The sequence below is a fragment of the Protopterus annectens genome, chromosome 11.part0 (genome assembly GCF_019279795.1).
Source record: "Protopterus annectens isolate FY-2018-M chromosome 11.part0, PAN1.0, whole genome shotgun sequence".
Lineage (NCBI taxonomy): Eukaryota > Metazoa > Chordata > Ceratodontiformes > Protopteridae > Protopterus > Protopterus annectens.
Window position 1 is genome coordinate 143,524,759 of NC_056745.1, and position 24,826 is coordinate 143,549,584.

The following is a 24,826-nucleotide window of genomic DNA, read 5'->3' on the forward strand; positions in this document are numbered from 1 at the left end:
CACCTGCAAGCCTGGCAAAACATTACTCTGGATTCTTGGGTTTTAAAGCAATCCAGACTATTCTATTTCATTTTTCCTTTGCACCTCATAGCAAAAGAAAGAGCCCCGATATTCCATCCAATCTGATGGAGAAAGCAGTACTAGAAATATCCAAGCTGCTAGAAAGAGTTATCCTGCCAGTCCCCCAAGACCAATTAGAGTCCGGAGTCTCTTCATCAGCCCCCTTTTTCCCCATTTTCTACATAGGGTCATTGTATCGTGTTAACTGTTGCCATCTCTCTCAATTCAATGCCACACTCCTGCCTTCTTCCAATACTTATGCCTGACTGTAATCCTTTCCCTGCTCTCCATGAGGGCAATACAGCATGTTCCTGCAGAACAGATAGGCCAAGGTTTCTATTACAGACTCTTCCTGGTACCCAGAAAAGAGGGCACTTGGTGCCCAATCCTTGATCTATCCACTCTAAACACCTTTCTGGTGATACCAAAATTCAAAATGCTCACCCTACATATACAGCAGCTTCTTCCTATGCTTTCCAAGCATGCTTGGTTAGCCACCCTAGACCTAAAAGAGGCCTACCTACACATCCCAATCAGGGAATCTTGCAGGAAATATCTACATTTCAGGACAGGATCTATGCACTTTCAGTTCTCTGCGCTTCCCTTTGGCTTATCCACTGCTCCCAGAGTTTTCATGAAATGCTTGGCTCCAGCCATTGCTTTTTGCAGACAAAGAAATATTCAGATTTACCCCTACTTAGACGACTGTCTGATTCAGGCAGACAGTCAGGAAAAGCTATTACAGCACCTGACCTTTGTAAAGGACCTACTGACTTCCGTGGGGTATACTATCAACGAAAAGAAATCAAAGCTAGCCCTCACACAAAAAATTGTATTCCTGGGAACAAGCCCGGATACAGCATCCCAGATGGCATTCCTTACCCCAGGAAAAACAAGCCTACCTGCTAGGCTATTTCTCTCAACTAGCCACCAGAACCCAGTTATCCGCAAGGAAAATCCTGCAAGCTCTAGGGTTCATGGCCTTCTGCGTTCTACTCATTCCATATGTCAGACTGCATATGAGGAAACTACAATGGTACCTAAAAAGCCTTTGGTGTCAGCACTCTCAAGACCTGGAAACTATCATACAAATGATACATTGTCTAAGGAAAGATATTCTTTGGTAGGCAGCAGCATGCAACCTCAAAAAGGGACTGCCTTCTCACAACCCCACGCCGCCCAGAACCTCACCACAGGTGCATCAGACTATGCCTGGGGTGCACACCTGGATGGCAGGTGCATTCAGGGCCATTGGAGCCCAAATCAAATGACATCTGCACACCAACCAAAAAGAGATGCTAGCTGTTCAGCACGCCCTGACAGCTGTCAGAAACCATACTCTTCCCCAGGGCCTCTTCTGATCAAAACAGACAACACCCCACTGATGTGGTATATCAACAAGCAGGGAGGGGACTCACTGTTATCCTTTCTACAGGCTCGCCATGACCCTTTGGCACATGGTCTCAGCCATGCAACTACACCTGCTAGCACAATTCCTGCCAGGCTCCCTAAACTCTGTGGCAGACAACTTAAACAGAAACCTGCTCGACTCACACGAGTGGCAGCTAGACCACAGAACCTTCACACTTGTAGCCCAGAAATTGGGCACCCTGAAGGTGGAGCTCTTTGCCTCCCACTCCAATCATCATCTCAGCAAATTCTGCACCAGGGAAACTCACAGCAAGGCCTCAAAAGTGGATGCTCTATCCTTCCAGTGGGTAAACGCTCGGTCTGTGCATTTCCCCCTCTACCACTCATTTCAAGGGTACTGCTCAAAATAAGGGAGGAAAAAACGAGGGTAATCCTAATTGCCCCAGACTGTCCATGCACTGGTACCCACTGCTGTGCAGCCTGTCACCCCTGCCACCATGGCACCTACCTCAGATCCCAACACTCCTGACCCAGAGGAATGGAGAATTCATGCATCCCCAATTGCAGACCCTCAACCTGGCAGTCTGGCTTATTCCCTGACCTCTCGTCAAGCTGCTAGCCTAAGCAAACAAGTCCTAGATGTTATACACGAGGCCAGACTCCCCAGCACTAGAAAATCCTATGCTGACAAGTGGAAAAGGTTTTGCACTTCGATCCAGGCTAAGGGAGCTGGAATGGCACAGCCCTCCCTACCTCTCATCCTGGATTACCTAGCAGACCCTACTACACAGGGGTATCCTTCTCTTCTATTAAAATTCATGTCTCTGCCATCTCTACTCATTATAGCACAGAGCCACCTCTCTTCTCGCACCCTGTCATCAAACAGTTCCTAAGAGGGGGCTAACAACTTAAGGCCACCCAGAAGAGCTTCTACCCCAGCTTGGGACCTTAACTTTGTGTTGGAAAAGCTCACCCTACCCCCCTTTGAACATGTAGCTTCAGCCGAGTTAAAATTCCTGTCTTGGAAGACAGCCTTGCTTCTGGCCATCACTTCAGCTAGAAGAGTATCAGAGCTATAAGTACTCATGGCTGTAGAGCCCTTCATCATTTTCCATGCTGACAGGGTCTCCCTCAGGACTAACCCAGCCTTCATGCCTAAAGTGGTGTCCAATTTGGCTCTCAACCAATCCATTCATTTGCCCACCTTTTTCCCTAACCCACAAAACAAGGGGGGAAGGGATTCTGCACTCTCTGGATGTGCACAAACTGCTCAGATTATATCTAGATATGACTAAATCTTTAAGAAAAACTGGTCATTTGCTAGTCAGCTTAGCAGCAGGGGCAGAGGGCAAGGCCATATCCAAACAATCTCCAAATGGATAGCACACTGCATCCATTTATGCTACAAACACCATGGGAAACCGCCCCCAAAGGGGGTCAGGACACATTCCATCAGGGCAACCTCCACCTCTGCAGCTTTTCTCAGAGGGCTTCCCACCAGGGATATCCTGGAGGCTGCAACATGGCCATCTGTTCATACCTTCACCAAGCATTACCACCTGCCTCTCTCCTCCAAATCCAGGGCAGGCTTTGCCACCGCAGTCTTCCAGGGCATCCTAGCCATCCCCATCTTCTTGACTGCCTCCACCCTTTTCTTCAGCTTTGGGAATCAACCCAAATGTGATGACTGCAACAGTGAAACACGAAGAACATAGTACAGTTGTGCACACATACCATAAATGTAGATGTTCGAGTGTATTCACTGTTGCAGTCCTGGTTTCCCCTCCTCCATTCCCCTTGTCTCTCTCTCTCTCACTCTTCCTCTCCGTACAGGGAAGTTTTGGTATTTACTTTCTACTGGTGGTGTTCTTCCAACATAACCTAGCTCCCTATTTGGGGGCTCCTGACAGGGCAAGAAAAACCGATGTAATGGCATTGGCTGCCTGAATTTATACCACTGATGACCTGACGTCAGTCCTAGAGCGACAGCAACCGATGCAGAAATACTAAGTTTCTAGTATTTGGGCCAACTGAGGGCTACCCCTGGCAGGATAACCCAAATGTGATGACTGCAACAGTGAATACACTCTAACATCTACATTTATGGAAAGTGTACACAACTGTACTTTAACCCTTATGTCAAGAGGCTCCGAGTTTGGCAATGGGTGGTGTGTTCAGAATGCTTTCTCATTGCAATGCATATCCCAGGGTCAGCCAGTGTACTAGCGGGCAAATTAAGTAGTCCTATATTGACATGTTACAAGTGGTCCCTCAATCAGAGTGGCAATAATGATTTTCAGCCGCTGGGGCCAGTCTTGCTACAAATTGTTTGCCTTCCATCTCAACAACGTATGCAGTAGTTATTTTGCCCTGATCCTTCCACATGGTCGATCACAAAGGGATGCTCAGGTCGTAGATGTTCCCTGGGAATCCTTTATGCCTTTCCATCTCTCCCCTTACTGAGCAAAGTTATACAGAAAGCAAGATGGTGCAAAGCCAAGGTGATCCTCATTTGTCTGCTCTTGACAACAATATATATGGTTCCCCTTCCTATAGCCTCTACTTCAACATTCCCCATGGGAATTGTTTTCCAGATCTTTTTTCTCACTTGCTGGGATTGTCTCCTCTGGATCATAAGACCACAAAACTATACCCACATGGTTTCTCCAATTTTAACAGTAGCCAGACACCAGATTCTCCACAACAGTTGTTAAAATTATTTTGGCTTCTCACAAACCATCTATAAAGAAAGTGTACCATAAGTGGAGAAGGTTTACAATCTGGACTACCTCTAAAGGAATAAACCCTTTCTGTGCACCCATTACATCCATCTTAGAATTTCTTGCTGATCTCTGTGAAAGGGGCTGTAGTTATTCCACTATCAAAGAAAAAATGGCAGTAATTTCCACTTGGGTTACAATGACACTTCCTTAGCATCTTTGAAAATTACTAAAGCCTTTTTGAGGGGAACCTTTCTCTTACAACCACTGATCAGATATCCATTTCCCTCCTTGGGACATTACTGTCATTGCAAAGCTTTGACTCAATCTTCCTTTGAACCTACAGCTACTGTAGACCTTGAATTTCTCTTCTGGAAGACAATGTTTCTGGTGGCAGTCACTTCAGCCATAAGGATATCAGATTTGCAGGCACTTTCATGTAAACCTCCATACCTCATCTTCCATAAAGATAAAGCTTCACTGAGAACTAACCCATCCTTTCTACCTAAAGTGCCATCTGAAACCAGTTTGAATTAATCTATAGATTTGCCATTATTTTTTCCACTGCTCTCAAACAAGGGTGAGTATACTTTGTGTGTGCTAGACATTCATTGTCAACTCAGGTTTTACCTCCATACAAGAAAACAATTTAGAGACTCTGATCAGTTTGTTGCCTTTTCAAAACCGAGGATGGGGAAGGCAGCGTCTAAAGTGACACTTTCACAGTGGTTGCCAGATTGAATTTTGTCTGTAGTAAGGATTTGACATTACTAACCAATCCGAAGGCTCACTCTGCTAGAGTAGTGGCTGCCTCAGTGGCCTTCGCAAAGTGGATGCCCATTGATATTTGTGCAGTACCAACTTGGTCAAAGGTCCATACCTTTGTGTCTCATTATAAGCTTGGATGTACAATCCAGATCTCGGTCTTCTTTTGGTTCCACTATACTGAAGAATATCTTTCCTTGATACCACCCAGAAAGACAGCTTGAGAATCTGTCCCATACATTGAATCACTTGAAAATATACAACGCTGGATACAAAATGTATGTACTTGCAATAACGATAAAGCCATGTTGCCTGATTTTCTTCCCATTCAACCTCCTACCCCCTTCCAAGTTGACCCTTCCAAGTTGACATTTATAGTTTTGAGATGACTTGGTGGCAATCACTTTGTACCCTGTTAGTGTACAGTCCTGTTGACTGTTGTTGTGTTTCACTGTTGCAGTCATCACACTTGGCGTTTATCTGCCTGCAGGTAGCCCTCAGTCAGCCCGAATACCAGTGTCTTAGTATTTCTGCGTCCAATGCTGTCACTTCTTCCATGACATCAGGGGTATAAAACAGGCAGCTGATGCCATTACATCAGTCTTTCTTGCTGAGGAGGAGACCGAAGCAGAAGCAGTTTGCAAGTGCCGGTCGGCCGCTACCTGAAATTTCCATTTTTGAGTTATAATCCTGAAGTCTTCTAAAGCTAAGTATCCCATTGGGGATACTTTTTTCTTGCTCTAACCGATGTCAGAAAAAGTTAACAATTGTCTTGCCTGTGGAAAGCAAATACTTCAGAGATTTTCATTCTTACTGCGTCACCTGTTTAGGCCCAGACTACGACGTCCCTCATTGGTTTTGTGCTTTAACGCCCAAACCATTCATCAGGCTATCTTTGTCGCTAAATTCTCTCTCTCATTCTCCATATTCCGAAATGGCTAAGATAAGCCATCTGACTACCGATCTTCTGAAAAAATGTAAAGATAGACAGACAGATGCATAGGTCCAAAACTGCCGACGATGCTTCCGTTAAGCTAGTCGCCAGTCCATCGGTACTCAGTGAGGCACCTTTGCTGCCCCTGATGCCCACTTCTGTGGATTCACAGGCCTCTGCTGAGACCCATTCGGAGTTCGGTATGCCGCGAGATGCTTTTTCGACTATGGAACCTGCAGATGCCTCTACCTTGGATGTGTCCGGAGCTGCTGTGCAGGTACCGGCTTCTGAGGGGTGTATTCCATCCTACCGATGTTTGAATCAAACAGACTACTTCGTTTTTAGCCAAAACGACAGTTTCTTAGGCCCAGAGTACACACTACGCGTAGAAAAACGATGACCAAAGCGCATGTTCCCATGCCACAAAAACAAATGCTTAGAATGGCTGAAGACCTCGTTACCCTAGTTAGGGAAACAGCCTTCCCCTGCTAAGAGATAAAGAATTGAGTTTCCTTCTGATTCTACAGACCCAGGAGTGTGATGACTCTGACCCTTCTGATTATCAGGACACGCCCTTATCAACCTATGAGGATTCAGATGCAGAGGAATCCATTCCCTCTGCCTCCCCTCCAGAGGATTTTTCTTTTGGTGAAACCTTGCATACTTTGAGAGCATGTCCACTAGTAATGCCAAGACTACCCTCAGTCCAAAAAAAGACTCCGAGAATTGCCTCAGCACAGGCCTCCCTATCCTGGATGTTGTAGTGTTTTTATGGCATCCAGTCTTACTCCAGATACATTACCCCCCGGCCCCTGGGAAACCTGACGGGTACTACAGAGTACCTGATTCCCACAAATTTCTCTTCCAAGAATCTTACTGCGGATCCAGAGACCATTTCCCTGGGACTTAAAGGTATTAAGGCTACTACAGCCAAAAATCCTACCCCTTCGGACAGGGATTCCAGAGCTTTAGACATATGGGGTAAGAAGGTATATACCTCTGCAACTCTTGCCATCATGGCATTAAATTGCCAGTTTCACATGTTGAAGTACCAGCAACATGTTATGGAACTAATTAAGCAAAAAATGGTATTTCCAGATTGTACAGAAAATAAAGATCTACAAGAGCTAATGCATTCTGCAAACCAAGTTAGTAAGCATACTTTGCAGTGTGGCTTTGATGCCCTAGAAGCATCTTGCATGGCTGCAGTCACTGGGTCTGTACTGAGAAGGCATGCTTGGCTTAAGGAATAAACCTTGCCAGATCATGTCAAATCCAAATTACTAGACACTCCTTTAAATAAGGACTGTTTGTTTGGCACCAAAGCAGAAGTAGTTGTTAAAGATGGAAGAAAAAGCTAAATCTATGCAAACTGTCAAAGAATTCTTACAAGTGCAACCACCTAGATTCAGTAGGCATTGGCATTCTAAAAACTGGTCCTTTCCAGCCCCTTCCAGGCCTTCCCAGACCATACCCAGGGGAAACAGGCCACACAGACTGCAGTCTCAGGGTATGCAGAGATCTAAACAATGGAGTGTCCCCACCCCAAAAACATGGAGTGGTAAGCCACCCCCTTATGGAAAAAGTTCACAATGACTTTGCAATTATCATTCCTGGCCCTGCCCAATTACTTGTGCCCCTAGGAGGAAAACTTGCCCTTCATGCAAAAAACTGGATGTCCATTACTCAGGACCACTGGATCCTAAACATTGTATCGCTGGGTAGAAATTCTACTTCCATTCACTGCCAACCCCAAGAGGGTTTCCAGACCTTCCTCCAAACCAGTGGGCAGAGGCTCAAAAGCAAGTATTTTCCCTGCTCAATATCAGAACTATTCATCCTGTTCCAGTAGAACAAAGGGGTCATGGTTTCTACTCCAGACTTTTCTTGGTGCCCAGAAAAGAGGGCTCTTGGTGCCCAATCCTGGATATTTCAATTCTCAACACCTTTCTGGTGATCCCAAAATTCAAGATGCTTACCCTGCAACAGCTTCTCCCTATGCTAGCCAAGAATGCCTGGTTAGTCCCTCTAGACTTAAAAAGAAACTTACCTGCACATCCCCATAAGGGAGTCATGCAGGAAATATCTACATTTCAGGGCAGGCTCTATGCACACAAGTTCTCTGCACTTCCCTTTGGCTTATCTACTGTACCCAGAGTATTCACAAAGTGCCTGGCTCCAGCCATTGCATGCTGCAGACAGAGAAAGATCCAAATTTTCCCATACTTGGACAACTGCCTGATTCAGGCAGACAGACAGGAATTGGTGCTTCAGCACATGGCATTTGTAAAAAGCCTTCTCACTTAATTTGGGTACATCATCAACGAAAATAAATCACAACTGGTACCCAGTCAAAAGATTGTATTCCTGGGAGCAAGCTTGGACACAACTTCCCAGATGGCATTTCTCACTTCAGAAAAACAGGTCTGTCTGACTACTTCAAACAAATGGCCTCCATAACCCAGCTTTCTGTAAGAAAAATACTGCAAGCCCTAGGGTTCATGGTCTTATGTATTCTGCTAATTCCATATGTAAGACTGCATATGAGGAAACTTCAGTGGTACTTAAGTCTTTGGTGTCAAAATTCTCAGGACCTGGAAATGGTCATTCCTATCATACCTTCTCTAAGGACAGAGTTCCTTTGGTGGGCAGAAGCATGCAACCACAAGGGACTGCTTTTCACTCACCCCCTCACCGCCCAAACCCTGACAACAGACACATCAGACTATGCATGGGGAGCTGACATGGCAGGCAAATGCATTCAGGGCCACTGGAGCCCAGGCCAGATTCACCTGCACATCAATCAAAAAGAGATGCTAGCTGTACCGAATGCTCTGACAACCTTCAAATACCTACTCCTTCCAGGACAACTGCTTATAAAAACAGACAACACCACAGTTATGTGGTACATAATCAAGGAGGGGGGATCCCAGTCTTACCCAATCTGCAGGTTAGCCATGGCCCTGTGGAACACAGCTTTGAACAACCAAGTGCACCTACAAGCTCAATTTCTGCCAGGCAAACAAAATTCAGTGGCAGACGACTTAAGCAGAAATCTCCTAAACCCCACACGAGTGGAAATTGGAGCCCAACACCTTCAACCTTCTGATCCAGAGGTGGGGGACACTGGAGGTGGACCTCTTTGCTTCCCCCAAGAACCACCAGTCGAGCAAATACTGCACCAGGAACCCTCACAGCAGGGCCTGGAAGGTGGATGGCCCTATCCTTTCAATGGGAAAACATCTGAATTTATGCCTTCCCCTCTCTGCCCCTTCTCTCAAGAGTGCTACTTAAGATAAAACAGGACAGGCCAAGGGCAATTCTTATTGCCCCAGACTGGCCACGCCAGCACTGGTATCCACTGTTACGCAGCCTGACAACAGTGCCACCCTGGCACCTTCACCACATTCCTACCCTGCTGTCTCAGCAGGATGGACAGATTTTGCATCCACAATTGAAAACCCTAAACCTTGCAGCCTGGCTTATCCCTTGAATACCCCACCAGCAACCCTCAGCAAACCGGTACTGGATGTCATTCTTGAAGCCAGAAGGCCTAGTACTAGGAAATCCTATGCTGAAAAGTGGAAAAGATATTGTTCTTTGAATCAGTCTCAAGGGAAAGACACAGCAGTGCCCTCCTTACCTCTAATCCTTGATTACCTAGCAGAGCTACTCCACAGAGGCCTATCCTTCTCCATTACAATTCATGCCTCTGCCATCTCAGCTCATTATAATACTGAGCCGCCTCTATTTTCTGACCCTCTCAAACAATTCTTGAGAGGGGCTAACAAGGCCCTCTAGGAGAGCACCCACCTCTGCCTGGGACCTTAACTTTGTACTGGAAAAACTCACGCTTCCCCCTTTTGAACCTGCTGCCTCAACAGAGTTAAAATTCCTGTCTTGGAAAATAGCCTTGCTTTTAGCCATAACTTCAGCAAGAAGAGTGTCTTGAGTTGCAGGCACTGATGGTTGTGGAACCCTTCATTATTTTCCATGCTGACAGGGTTTCCCTTAGGACTAACCCATCCTTTATGCCTAAGGTGGTATCCAATGTAGCTTTAAACCAATCCTTCCATTTGCCAACCTTCTTCCCTAATCCCCAGAATAAAGGAGAAAGAATCCTGCACTCCTTGGACATGCACAGACAGCTCAGGTTCTACCTTGACAGGACTAAGCCTTTCAGAAAATCTGACCAGCTGCTAGTCAGCTTTGCTACAGGGGCAGAGAGGGTAAGGCCATGTCAAAACAAACCATTTCCAAATGGATAACACACTGCATCCATTTCTGCTACAAGCACCATGGAAAACCTACCCCACAGGGGATCAGAACACATTCCACTAGGGCTACTTCCATCTCTGCAGCATTTCTCAGGGGAGTACTGACATTCCAGAAGCTGTAACTTCACCAAGCATTACCACTTGCCTATCTTTTCTAAATCTAGGGCTAGATTTGCTACAGCAGTCTTGCAAGGCCTACTAGCCAGCCCTAACACGTCTTGACTGCCTCCACTCTTCCTCAGGTTTGGGAATCAACCCAAGTGTGATGACTGCAACAGTGAAACACGAAGAACATAGTACAGTTGTGTACACTTACCATAAATGTAGATGTTAGAGTGTATTCACTGTTACAGTCCCGGTTTCCCTCCCTCCAGCCCCCTGGCTTTCTCTGTCTTTCTACCTCTCCTCTCTATGGCCATTTCTAAGGGCATTGGTATTTACTTTTTACTGGTGGTGTTCCCCACTGTATACCAGCTCCCTATTTGGGGGCTCTTGACATTTGGGACAAGAAAAACTGATTGATGTAATGGCATCGGCTGCTTGTTTTATACCCCTGACGACCTGACATCATGGAAGAAGCTACAGCATCTGACGCAGAAATACTAAGACTCTGGTATTTGGGCCAAGTGAGGGCTACCTGCAGGCAGTTAACCCCAAGTGTGATGACTGCAACAATGAATACACTCGAACATCTACATTTATGGTAAGTGTACACAACTGTACTTATCATTTCCTTCCTGTTTAGTTGATTGGTCTATGACACTTATGTTTGTTTCTGCATTCTGGTATTTAAAGGAGCCAAACGTGATCTGAGGTATTAGAGTACAGGGAAATATAGGTAGGGGAGGTGCCAGAGCCCTGGTACCGTAAAAGCTTCCAAGTCTTTGTCGAGGTTGGATCCCTTCGGATCTCGAATCAGACAAACTCATATGTTGAACTGGACAAAAAAGTCAGAAAATGTAGATCTGTCATTATGGTAAGTATATAATTTTCATTTTATCTGCTCTACCTTCAGTTTTATATTGCACCCTTTGTGAAGTCTCCATGCCTGTGGTGGACTTTGAAGAGCTGTAGGCACAAAATGGCAGATGACCAGGTGGTTGGAGGGTGCATCCTTCATCACGCACAGTCTGTCAGAGGCTGCAGTGCAGTGTCTAGTATCACTATAACTAGTACTACTGTTCTGACGCATGTGTTACCCCTCTTCATGTTTATCACACACTGGCATTTAACAGGTTTCAAATTTCAGTTTATGAGCCTGACTGTTCCCAGATATAACTGTAGGGTCAGTGTCTGAGGTTCCCAGAAATAAGGGTTTAAACCCATCTCATTTCTGAGTCTTGAGGGTAACTCAATGTGAAACTAAGGACCTTTCCTCTGGGAAGGCATTTAAGTGATAAATTCCACCTTGGTGTGGCCTTATCTTCTTGGCCATTACCCAGAAAGTGCCTCACTGCCTTCCTGAGGCAGGCTGGCATAAAACCATGATTTACTTTTCAAATGAAATCTTTTCCTTTTTTTCCAGTACGAGTTATAGATCTTGTAGTTTCCTTGGCTCTGCATGGATTTTTAAAGCTGTGAGGCTTCATTTCCTTTCATTACCTAAAAAAGTATTACTGCACTTTATTTAAATTAAAATGTTGAATCTTTGTGGAAGTTTTGAGTGTAAATTTGGAAAATAAACACAGATTATATGTGTATGACTTATGAGAGGTGTTGTGTTTCTGAATATTAAGCTGCATAAAAGGTTTCCTTGCTTAAAGGAGAACCTCACCCACAGACCGAAAAAAACATGTTTATTTTATCATGTTTTGATGCTTCCTACATTTTAACACCATTTTTGGACACACTATATATTTATATTTTTAATGTAATTCCAGAGTCTGCCCACATGGTGTCTGATCTTGATTTGTTTAGTTTCCCTCCCGGAATCCCACATTGTAGTGCTTGGCTTTAAAATAATGCATCATAGCCCCTAAGCTCCTGCCAGTGCATTGACTTTGCATGTGTTTTCACATTGACTTTGCATGTGTTTTCACATTGACTTTGCATGTGTTTTTCACATTGACTTTGCATGTGTTTTCACATATGCCCTACTTTCTTTGTCAGTCAGGTTTAATTGCCATTTCTTGCTTTTCAGTGACTACTTGAAAGGCAAAGAATAATCACTCAGAACAGTATTCTCTGTGCCTGTTACTACTTTTTCTTTCTAAAGTGGCCAATTTTCATTCTTTTGTTATGCCTGAGTTGTAGTCCTTAAACTTGTCTCCCCTCCCCCTAAACACCTCCCTTTCATATCTGTCAAAGTGGCCAGTTTGAGCTGTTTGCTGCTGTGATTGATGGATCACAGCAGGAGAATGTGCTGAGAATACTGTTGTGTGTATGATTATCCCTGTTTGTCTTTTAAGCAGTCATTGAAAAGCAAGAAATGGTAATTAAACCTGACTGGGTAAGATGGCAGTTCAGGGCGTAGCCTGCTATAGGTCCCCAACCATGTCCCAAGACTGTCACTCCACATTCCTAAGCACTCTGGAAACTATTAAGATCCAACCCAATACTCTCATACTAGGTGACTTTAACTACCCCTCCATTAGCTGGGAAAACAACTCATGCACCAGTGCACTGCCCAATGCTTCCTGGAATTTATCAGTTCCAGTGCTCTGGACCAGCTCATTCTTACCCCCACTAGAGGAAGCAACATCCTTGTACTGGTTATTACTAACATGGGCATCTGTTGCTCTACACCAGTAGTCAATTCCTCCTTTGTTAGATCCGAACACAAACTAATCACCATGGAAATCCACATCTCACCCCCCACCCCCGCAAAGGTAACTACCATGAAAAACTTCTCCAAAGCTGACTTTGGACTCCTAAAAACAGAGGTGGTGAACTTCACGTCACCCATGCCAATGGAAAATAAGATGCACGACTGCCAAATCATACACCAGTGCACCGTTTGAACACATACATAAATGCATGGAACTAGCCATACCCAACAGAACCAAGATGCTTTCCTCCAAAAAAAGAAAGCCAGTCTGGTGGTCCCCTGCTCGTTAATAAGCTCTACAACAGAAGGAAACAACTGTTGCAGAAAAAGGTGAAGTTCCAAGACTGGAAAAATTCCCCTCATTAGCCTCAACAAAAACTTGAGATCCCTCATCAAAACCTCTAAAGCCAGCTATGAAGGCGGAATTGCGGCAGACACTAAAATAGAATCACAAACCCTTCTATAGTTGTATCAAGAATCTCCATCGCAATACCCAGATTTGCTCTGAGTTACTGCTCTGAGTTACTGCACAATGGAATCTCCTGTACTGAGCCAACCGATATTGCCAACATACTGGCCGACAGATTCAGTGCCAGCTTTATCCCTCGCCCCCCCCCCCCCCAAAAGGACCAATCTTAATACCGGAGGAATGCCAAGCACCCAAAATTACTGCAGCACAGGTTTAAAACTGCTTTGTCTATGGCCAAGAATACAGCTTCGATGGGACCCGACAATATCCCTGGCTGTGTTCTACATGAATTACAAAGTGAACTTGGCACCACATCTGTGTGCTCTGTTCACTCAAAGCCTCACCTCAGGCTTTGTCCCTACCAGATGGCGCACGGCTACATTCATCCATCTCCATAAAGGAGGAGCAACTTTAGACCCTGGAAATTATTGCCCCATTAGCCTGGCGAGTCTGATATGTAAGGCTATGGCGTGCATCATGGACCTAATTAACAAGGATATAGGCAGTCTCCAAACTCTAGATCCCACGCAATATGGTTTTGTGAAAGGTAGATCATGTCTGCTCAACCTGGTTAACTTCTTTGAGTCAGTCACCAGAGCGGTGGATGAAGGTAAGGCAGTTCATACAACCTACCTCGATCTGGCCAAGGTCTTTGATACCATTCCTCACTCTGGAATTATTGCTAAACTCAGCAAACTAGGCATCAGCCCCTATATCATTAGGTGGGTTGCAAACTGGCTCATAGAACCTACAGTGTGAAAGTAGCGGACTCCAAGTTAGACTGCTGACCAGTCATGAGTGGAGTCCTACAGGGATCGGTCCTGGGTCCTCTCCTGTTAGGCATGTACTTCTCAGAAGTCCAGGCCAACACGGAGAGACTCTGACCAAATTTGCAGACGACTGCAAGCTGGGAGCCATTATTATCTCCCTAAGTGATGCAGACATCCTACAGAAAGGCCTCACTGAGACCAATGACTGGTGTCGAAACCATGGCTTTAAGCTTAATGCCAAGAAATGCATCATCATCCCCTTTGGGGAAAATTCAGTTCCCACTAATTACCACATCGATGGGAGCCCACTGAACACTGAAGGCATTACAGGAGATCTAGGGACACAGGTTGATGGCAACCTCTCCTTCAACCACCACATTGCCACTGTGGTCAGAAAGTCCTATGTGGCACATCTCATTACCAAGGGTTTTGCATACAGGAAGAAAGAGGTCATCATTTCTCTCTACTCTTCCCTCATTAGACCAATCATAGAGTATAATGCCTCATTTGGCATGTACCTCACTAGACACCTGCAACAGCTGCAGAGGCCACAAAAGTACCTCACAAAGGGGATCCTAGGGCTTAAACACATGTCCTACACAGACAGACTCAAAAAAAAAAAAAAAAACACCAGCCATTCTCTGTCTCATATCATCTACTAAGAGGCGATATCTGCTTGACTTACAAAGCCATGTCTGACCCAGCTCTGTTAGAAATGCTACATGTCAAGAAATCCTGATCCCTCCGCACCACACACTCGAGACCTCAACCTCATTACCACAATCAACAGAATATGCTGGAGGGATAGGTTCATAACCCAGAGACTGCCCATGCTCTGGAATAGACTTCCCATACATGTCAAGCAAAGCACCTCACTGGAAGACGTCTTGAGTGGATGGGAAATAGAAAATTCACCATGGGGATCACTCCAGTGGCTCTACTTGATAGAGGCACTGGGAACTAACGGACGGCACAATACCAGGGCTCTTCTATGAGCTAGGCTTGTAAAGGCTCCAGGGCTATTAGCCCAGTCCACACCTATGAACTAGAAGAAAGCAGGGCATACGTGAAAACACATGCAAAGTCAATGCATTGACAGGAGCTTAGGGGCTATGATGTAATATTTTAAAGCCCAACACTGCATTATGGAATATCTGGAGGCAGATTAAAACAAACGAGATGCAGGACCACATGTGGGCAGATTCTGGAATTGCATTCAAAAATATAAAAAAGTATAGAGAGTCCAGAAGCAGTAGTAAAATGTAGGCAACATCAAGACTTGATGTTTTTTTTTTTCCAGTCTGTGGGTGCAGCTCTTCTTTAAGTTTTAAACTCTGCCACTTTCACTTCATGGGATTATGCAGTACTCCAGTAATAACTTGTACTGACAGAATGAGAAATGAGGGAGAGAGAAGTGGTGTGCCTTGATGATGGGTTTCTGTTGATATCAAATGACTGACAGCACATTTGCCTAATTGTTTTTAGAATTTTTGTATTTAGTTGAATTTTAATTTGATATTCTTGATTGTGGTGTAAATCTTTAAAAAAAAGCACATTTACAAAAAAGGTGTGTGTTTATTTACAGCTATAAAGCAATCTACAGTGAATTGCAAGATAACATAGAAAGTGCAGATGCTGTGGAAGATCTGAAATGGTTTAAAACAAATCATGGTCCAGGTATGCCAATGAACTGGCCACAGTTTGAGGTGAGTGAACATAAAGTCCCTATTTTTTTTTGCTTGCTGATTATTTGTATTAATAGGCAGTACATCTATGTATCAAAAAGGGGATTATTTTTCCACCATTAAAAGTTCTAAAGGGTCTAAGATCGAACTTTGCACCAATTTTGAGATGCACCCTTTTGTTAATGTTTTGTGATTTATAAAACAAGTAGTGTGATAGCGGATGGCCAGTTAACTTGCATCTGTATGAAACCTGAATAATGTCAATGTGCGCTCTATCCTACAGACTGCTAAGAGGTGACCTGTGTCTGTCATAAAAGGCATCCTCCGACCCCTTACTGATGGATTTACTGCACATTAGCAAGTCCAATAACATCAGAAATACTCAGTCTAGGGATCTAAACGTCTTCTGCAACATCAACAGAATGGTCTGTAGAGACAGATATATTTTGTAAAGGATTCCTTTGCTCCATAACAGACTCCTCAGCCACATAAAACAAGTTCATGCCAGTGCATATTCAAGCACAACTTGGATCTGTGGATGGAAAACAGAAAGCTTACCCCAGGACTGCCTCCTGTACTACTAATGGACAGACACAGCTCCTAAATGCTTTTCTCATGCATGGATCACTTCCAGTTATCTATGTAGTATGATCCAGTTTAAATGTAATTGACTATGGGGTGGGTAAGGCCAATCTCTAACAAAATGAGAGAGGTTAATTCGAACACAAAGCAGGAAATTAGTTAGGCTTAAAATGGCCCGCAAGGGCAGTTAGTCTAGTACTTAACTATGAACCTATAAGAGGCAGCTTTTGACTATTGTTTACTCTCTCTCCCATGTTTTACGAATCTGAAGTCAGTAGGATGCAGCACAAATATTTGTCTGTATTGATCCATACTACAGAGTGGGCTTTGTGCCAACATCATTAGCCAATTGATGACTACGTCACCCACAACCACCACTGTAAGGTAGCTCCATGTGAATGTTTTGCTCTTCCTTTTCAAGTGTTAATGACATTCGTAGAATCATTTAAAATGTCAGTTTTGCCAAGTCAGTACTGTGCTGTGGGTAAATTATGTTCATTATACATGTAGTTCACTTTGTCCATTAGTGTTAATGAGTATCGTTTTTCATGAGTTTCCTGTCCACTGTTGTGTATGCCGAGCTTCTCTTCTTTCTAGGAAAAAATCTTGTATTTTTAATTTATTTGTTAACCGGTTAAATAATGTGATCCGTCCACTTTTAATCCATTTCAGGATTACAGAAATTGGAGTCCATCTTGGCATTTAGCAGGTATGAGGTAGTAAGGGATCCACTTCATCCTAGGAAACATACATATCACAAAAAACTTAAGGAGCAGTTTCAGTATTGGTCATTTCTGGCAGTGTTAATGGTTTAGTAGGTTGTGTGTTCACCTTTGATGCCTGGGAAGATCAGAAGCCTGTGGATTCTGTCAGGTGCTTGGATCCATGTTCCATTATTGAGTCTGCAGTACAAGATTAGGGATGTGTTGGGAGTCCTGTGGTGGCCTTGTTTTAGATGTTAAACTTAAGGTTCCATCTGTGTGAATGGTGGTAGCTTAGTTTGATGATAAAGAAGCTATGACCTTTATCAAAAGAAGAGTAGATGCTTTGATTAAAGATGTGCCATATGCAACAAAAACCTATCACTTCCTCATTATCTCATTTACATCTAAAGAAATCGTTCAAGAGAATGTATTACCTAAACTCTGTTTTATATTGCCTGTCCTTAAATCATGTCCTACCTGCTGATAAATGACTTCTCTCACTTTAACATCATCATTTAATTTCCTGTTACATAGCCCAGCTTTATGCCTTTCCTTCTAAGTAAACCATGTGTGTACTGAAATCTATCATTTGTTACACTCAGTTTTGTTAACTCGAGACATGGTATTTGTTATAAAACAACAAATCTTTTTTTGTTTGTCTCCTTCCAGAAATATCTGTTTTGCCTAACACTATAACAATGCCTGTCTTGGCATCTCCTCCTGATTATTTAATCTTTTATCATTGCATGTCCTGTGTTTCCCTAACTTACTCAATTTCAGTTTCAGTTGGCAATGCTCTGAAGTCACAAAATACCTCTTGGGTTTACTTTCTTCAGCATCGTATTTCTTATTTTATTAATGGCCATCCTCATACTTTGCTGGCATTTGTCTGTTCTTTAACTTTCTGGTTTAAAAGCCCACGTTTGCGCTTGTTTCCTGCCTTTCCTGTAACTAGTCTAGTCCAGGTACAGATTTGCTGTATCCAGGACTGTTTGTAAGCTTCTGAGCCCCCTCCCAAGCCTTTCTGTGTTGGAGGGAAGCCTTCTAGATTATCAGTGGGAGTGGTAAGTACTAGGTAGCCTATCTACCACAAGGAGTGGTTTCTGGCCCAGAAATTGTAGCTTATTGGCCGTTTGGGCAGTTTTTTTCATCTCTTTCAACTTTCTGGTTTAAAAGCTCACATTTGCGCTAGTTTCCCGCCTTTCCTGTAACTAGTCAAGTCTGCTCTTCAATTTTTCTCTTAGATCTGCTAGATGTTCATCGTGTTTCACTGTTGCAGTCATTAAACTTGGGTTATCCTGCTGGCAGGCTACCCGCAGTCGGCCTGAATTCCAAAGTCCTGGTCCGGTGTCGGTTGCTGTCACCTCTTCCCTGACATCAGTGCGCCATGGGGTATATAAGATGCAGCTGACACCATTTTCTTCAGTCTTTCTTGCCGCGCGGTGCCCAAAGCAAAAGCAGTTCGCAAGTGCCAGTCGGCCGACTCCTGAGATTTTCAAAATCGAATTTCAGATCCGAAGTCTTCAATAAAGCTAAATACCCCGTTGGGGAAACTTTTTCTTGCTCCAGACCGATGTCCGTAAAAGTTAACAATTGTATTTCTTGTGGGAAGCAAATACCTCATAAGGATTTTCACTCTTACTGTATTCCTTGCCTAGGCCCTGACCACGACGTTGCTAGTTGTCGGTTTTGTGCTAGATTCAACCAATGCACTATTAAGTGTCGTTTGATTTTGCTTTACATTACTTTGGCCGAAGGTTTAACTATATAATGCCGTCGGAACAACCGACGACCGGAATTCATAAAAAGCGCAAGGACAAAGAACAGGACAGGCATCCGAGGTCCAAAACCAACGAAGCCTCTTCTAGACCAGTTGCCGGTTCTCAGTGAGGCACTTTTGCAGCCCCTGACACCCGCTACCTCAGAGCCACAGGCCGCCTCCCAACTTCCACGTGGAGACAACTAGGCCTCTGGAAACTCAAGGTATTGGGCCTATGGAAACTATTCCCTCAGATGGGTCCGGAGCCTCTGAGCAGGCATCGGCTTCTGAGGGTGTTTTCAGACCTACACAGCTTACTATCAAGACCACTTCAGCAGCCAAAGTCTAAAACACCATTAAAGACAAAGAAACAAGTACAGCATTCTCCTGGACAGTCATCCATGCCAAAGAAACAGATGCTTAAAATGGCCGAGGACCTTATTACTTTGATCAGGGGTTCCCATCCCCCTCCTGATAAAAGGCCTAGGCAAGACACTGACTATGACTCCTCTGACCAGGTTTCTATTTCCTCTGATTCCTCTTCAGAACAGGGATATTCTCTTCCTCCCTATGAGGACTCTGACGCTGAAGAATCTATCCCTTCAGCCTCTCCTCCTGAGGATTACTCTTTTGGGGAAACCTTGCACACCATGAGGGAGCATTTCCATTGGGAGAGCCAGGATTACTCAGAATCCAAGAAAAGGCTTAGAGATTTTCTTTTACTGCCACAGCACAGGCTCCTTGCTATCCCCCCTGTCCCAGATATTGTTGATGATGTTTTTGCTGAAACTAGTTTGTCTACTGATTCTTTACCCCCTGCACCAGTCAAGCCAGATAGGTACTACAGGGTCCCAGATTCTCATAAATTTCTTTATAAAAACCCTGCTGCTGACCCAGAAACAATTTCTCAGGGTCCCAAAGGGGTCAAGGCTTCCACTGCAAAAAACCCTGTTCCCTCTGATAGGGATTCTAGAGCTCTGGATAGATGGGGCAAAAAAGTATATACCTCTGCTACTTTAGCTGTAAGGGCTTTAAACTGCCAATTTCACATGCTTAAATAACAACAATATCTAATGTCTTTGCTGAAACAGAAAATGCTTACTAGCTCAGAATGTCCTGAAAATAAGGAAATTCAGGATTTTTTGCATGCAGCTGAACAAGTAGGAAAGCATACTTTGCAATGTGGTTTTGATTCATTAGAGGCTTCTTGCAGAGCCGCAGTTACAGGTTCTGTTATTCGAAGGCATGCTTGGTTAAAAGAACAGAGTTTACCTGATCATGTTAAAGCAAAATTACTGGATGCTCCATTACAGCATGATACTTTGTTTGTTATTAAGGCAGAAGAGGTGTTAAAGAAAATGGAGGATAAAGCAAAATCAATGCAGACAGTAAAGGATTTTTTTACAGGTTCAGCCACCCAGATTTAGCAGGAACTGGCCTTCATAAAATTGGTCCTTTCCAGTGTCAGACAGACCACAAAGAGGCAGATACAGATGCCCAAGAGGCAGATCTCAGCCCCAAGGCTCATACAGACCTAAACAGTGGGGTGCTTCAGCCCCCAAAGGCGGAGAAGACAAATCACAACCTTATAGGAAACAGTCCCAATGACTTTCCTCTACCTATGTCAAGCACTTACCTTTTGGCAGCACCCTTAGGGGGGAAACTAGACCTTTTTTCACAAAATTGGCACACGATCACCCAGGACAAATGGGTTCTTAATATTGTTTCTCAGGGTTACAGGTTTCACTTTCACACCCTACCAAGGCCAAAAGGTATGCCAAACCTACCACACAATCAATGGGCAGAGGCACAAAAACAAGTTTCTGCTCTCATGGACATGAGGGCTATTCAAACAGTCCCACAGGAAGAGCAGGGGCAAGGATTTTACTCAAGACTTTTCTTGGTACCCAGAAAGGACAACGCTTGGAGACCAATACTGGACCTGTCTACTCTACATACTTTCCTGGACGTTCCAAAATTCAAAATGTTGACACTGCAGCAACTTCTACCCATGTTGGGAAAGAAGGCTTGGCTAGTTACTTTGGACCTCAAAGAGGAATACCTGCATGTCCCAGTCAGACAAACTTGCAGAAGATACCTCAGATTTATAGCTGGTTCAATGCATTACCAATTCTCTGCACTGCCCTTTGGCTTATCTACTGCACCCAGGGTCTTCACAAAATGCCTGGCACCAGTAATTGCTTTTTGCAGACAAAAAGGAATTCAAATATATCCCTACTTGGACGACTGCCTTATTCAAGCAGAGAGCAAGGACATTCTTCTAAAGCATCTGGCGTTTGTAAAAAGATTACTAATTTGCCTAGGGTACACAGTAAACGAAAAGAAATCAAAACTAGTGCCCTCTCAAGAGATAATATTCCTGGGTGCAAGCTTAAACACAACTGCCCAGATGGCTTATCTCACGCCAGACAAGCAAAGGCAACTGACTCATTACTTTCAAATGATGGCAACAAAGACCCAGCTACCTGCAAGAAAAATTCTGCAGGCTTTGGGCTTCATGGCATCCTGCTAATTCCATATGCAAGACTGCATATGAGGAAGCTACAATGGTATCTCAAAAGTGTTTGGACTCAACATTGCCACAGCCTGGAAACAATAATACCTCTTAACATTGCCACAGCCTGGAAACAATAATACCTCTTATTCCCTGCCTGCAACAGGAGTTTCAATGGTGGGCACTGGCCTGTCACCACAACAAGGGACAGCCTTTCACTTTACCCACAGCCAGGCAGACACTAACAGATGCATCAGATTATGTCTGGGGGGCACACATGGCAGGAAAATGTATTCTATATGTGTATATGTATACTACATCCAGGACCACTATTGCTAAAGACGGACAATACTACAGTTATATGGTACATAAACAAGCAAGGGGGCACACATTCCTACCCCCTCTGCAGGCAAGCCATGACTTTGTGGAGCTCAGCACTGACCTATCAGGTACATCTGCACACACAGTTCCTGCCAGGAAAGAAAAATACTCTGGCAGATGAACTAAGCAGAAACCTCATGGACCCTCACGAGTGGAAACTAGATCCACAGGTCTTCACCATGATAACAAGGAAATGGGGATGCCCAGACCTAGATCTTTTTGCCTCCCCTCACAACTGCCAACTACAGAGATTCTGCACAAGGATTTATCACTCACAAGCATGGAAAGTTGATGCTCTGTCATTCAGCTGGAAAACCCTAACAGTTTATGCCTTTCCACCACTGCCTCTCCTTCCCAAGGTACTCCTAAAAGTCAGACAAGAGAAGCCAAAATGATTGATTACCCCAGACTGGCCACGCCAGCACTGGTACCCAATTCTAAAGAGCTTGTCTCAAGGCCCAGCCTGGACATTACCTCAAATTCCTCATCTTCTGACTCAACAAAACAATCAGATCCTGCACAGCCATCTCAGAACCTTAAATCTGGCTGCATGGCAAATAATATAGCCACTCAGAACACACCTCTCTAAAGCTGTTATGGATGTCATCTTGGAAGCCAGAAGGCCCAGCACCAGGAAATCCTATGCAGAAAAATGGAAGAGATTCTGTGCTTGGAACCAGGCACAAGGGCTTGAACCACTTGTTCCAAATATTCCTCAGATTTTACAATACCTAACTGAGATGCTGGACAAAGGCCTATCCTTCTCATCAATTAAGATCCATGCCTCTGCCATTTCAGCTCATTACAATACGGAACCTCCTATTTTCTCACATCCACTGCTAAGACTACCTCAGAGGGGCAAAAAACATAAGACCCCCAAGGAGAGCACCGATACCTACATGGGGCCTCAAGCTCACACTGCCTCCTTTTGAGCCAGCCAATACAGCTGATATAAAATTCTTATCATGGAAAACTGCTCTGCTCCTAGCAATAACGTCAGCAAGAAGAATCTCAGAATTACAGGCATTAATGGCAGTGGAAACTTTTATCATTTTTCATCTGGACAGGGTTTCTCTAAGGACAAACCCAACATTTATGCCAAAGGTAGTATCCACTGTGGCTCTTAACCAAACCATTCATTTGCCATCATTTTTTTCCAAATCCCCAGAATAAAGGGGAGAGACTTCTGCACTCTTTGGACATGCATAGGCAGCTACGCGTCTACTTGAACAAAACAAAAGCTTTCAGAAAAACTGAACAACTGTTTGTAGCATATGCTGCAGGATCACAAGGAAAGGCTATCTCAAAGCAGACCATTTCAAAATGGATAGGACATTGTATTCGTTTCAGCTACGCACAGCATGGCAAGTCAGTGCCTAAGCACATTAGGCCACATTCTACCAGGGCAGCAGCCACTTCAGCAGCCTTTCTCAGAGGAGTATCAACCAAGGACATTTTGGAGGCTGCAACTTGGAGTTCAGTGCACACTTTTAGCAAGCATTATCACTTACCTCTTTACTCTAAATCCAGAGCAGGCTTTGCCACTGCAGTTCTGCAGGGCCTCATAGCCACTCCCAATCCTATTTAGACCCAGCCGCCCTACCTCAGCTTTGGGATTCAACCCAAGTGTAATGACTGCAACAGTGAAACATGATGAACATAGTACAGTTGTGTACCTACCATAAATGTAGATGTTCGAGTGTTTTCACTGTTGCAGTCCAGGTTACCCACCCTCCATCCCCCTGTCTTTGCTGGGACTTGTCTATACTTCTCTATCCCATACAACCTATGTGGTGTATTTGCTTGTAGATGAAGGTATTGTTTTTATTTTACTGTATGTTTTTATAAGCAATATGTATTGCCTACCTTCTTGGGGGCACCTGACATCTGGGGCAAGAAAAACTGAAGAAAATGGTGTCGGCTGCATCTTGTATACCCCTGGCGCACTGACGTCAGGGAAGAGGTGACAGCAACCGACGCAGGACCACGACTTTGGAATTCAGGCCGACTGCGGGTAGCCTGCCAGCAGGACAACCCAAGTGTAATGACTGCAACAGTGAATACACTCTAACATCTACATTTATGGTAGGTACACAACTGTACTTTCTCTGCTCTCCTGCACTTTTACTAGCTTATTACTTTAGCACTTTACCAGACTTCTTGTAGCAATTGTTGTAGCACAAACAAAAGTGCCACCACCGCTAAACGTTCTACAAGGAAATAGCTCCAGTACTTATTATTAATGCCCACTCCTCCAGGTATGTCTAAAGGTCGGTTCCCTGTGCTTTCTCCTATTAACCTGGTGAACTTGGCCATCCTGAGGCAATGTAGCGACTGCCTCATGTACACTGACAACCCTCTCCTCTTAACCTCTCAACACTCAAGACTTGCGAGAGATGCACTTGCATATCCAAACTGGAAGCCACGCACTCTCCAACCAAGACAGGAATAGCTGGTCAAGAGAAGGTGGTCAGCACTTGCACCACACTACATGTAACACACAGCCCTCCAGAACGCACACCAGCAATGCCTCCACCTAAAAACACAAACCACACACCCAACTTTGCGGAGGCTGTCAGTAAAAATCTACCCAAACAGCAGAGACCTCCAAGGCAGAAACGCACTTGACCACCACAACACAACACTAATCATGAGACGCACAACTCTCCTAAACAGTGTGCTACTCAACCAAAGCCCCCAAGGCAAAACAGCATGCCCAACACACTAGTCATAGATGACTCGATAGTGAGGCACACTGATGTCCCACTCACTTGGTTGAATAAGGAGATAGTAACAGTCAGTTGCCTGTCAGGCACCCAAATCCGTCACATAACACACGCACTCAGGTCCCTCAACAACAGGTCCAAATATGACTCTGTCATTGTACATGTGGGTGTGAATGACCCGAGACGTACCTCCCTGGACTACATAAAAAGAGATATGGAGGAGCTCTCGGATTATGTAGCCCAGGCGGGTATGACCCTAGCCCGCATCCTACCATCACCCAGAATGATACTACAATACAAGAAGAAAATTATTGATTTCAACAATTGTCTAAGTTTCTGGT

The 24,826-nt window shown here is 44.3% G+C and overlaps 1 protein-coding gene across 1 annotated transcript in view; it reads left to right on the forward strand.

The window, feature by feature from the left end:
- The window catches only part of PACSIN2 (protein kinase C and casein kinase substrate in neurons 2), a 309,624-nt gene that overhangs the window by 115,494 nt on the left and 169,304 nt on the right, over positions 1–24,826 (forward strand). Inside the window, exon 5 of the mRNA XM_044087531.1 lies at positions 15,719–15,839. Within this exon, the coding sequence (XP_043943466.1) occupies positions 15,719–15,839 (121 nt within the window). The remainder of the gene's footprint in view (positions 1–15,718; positions 15,840–24,826) is intronic.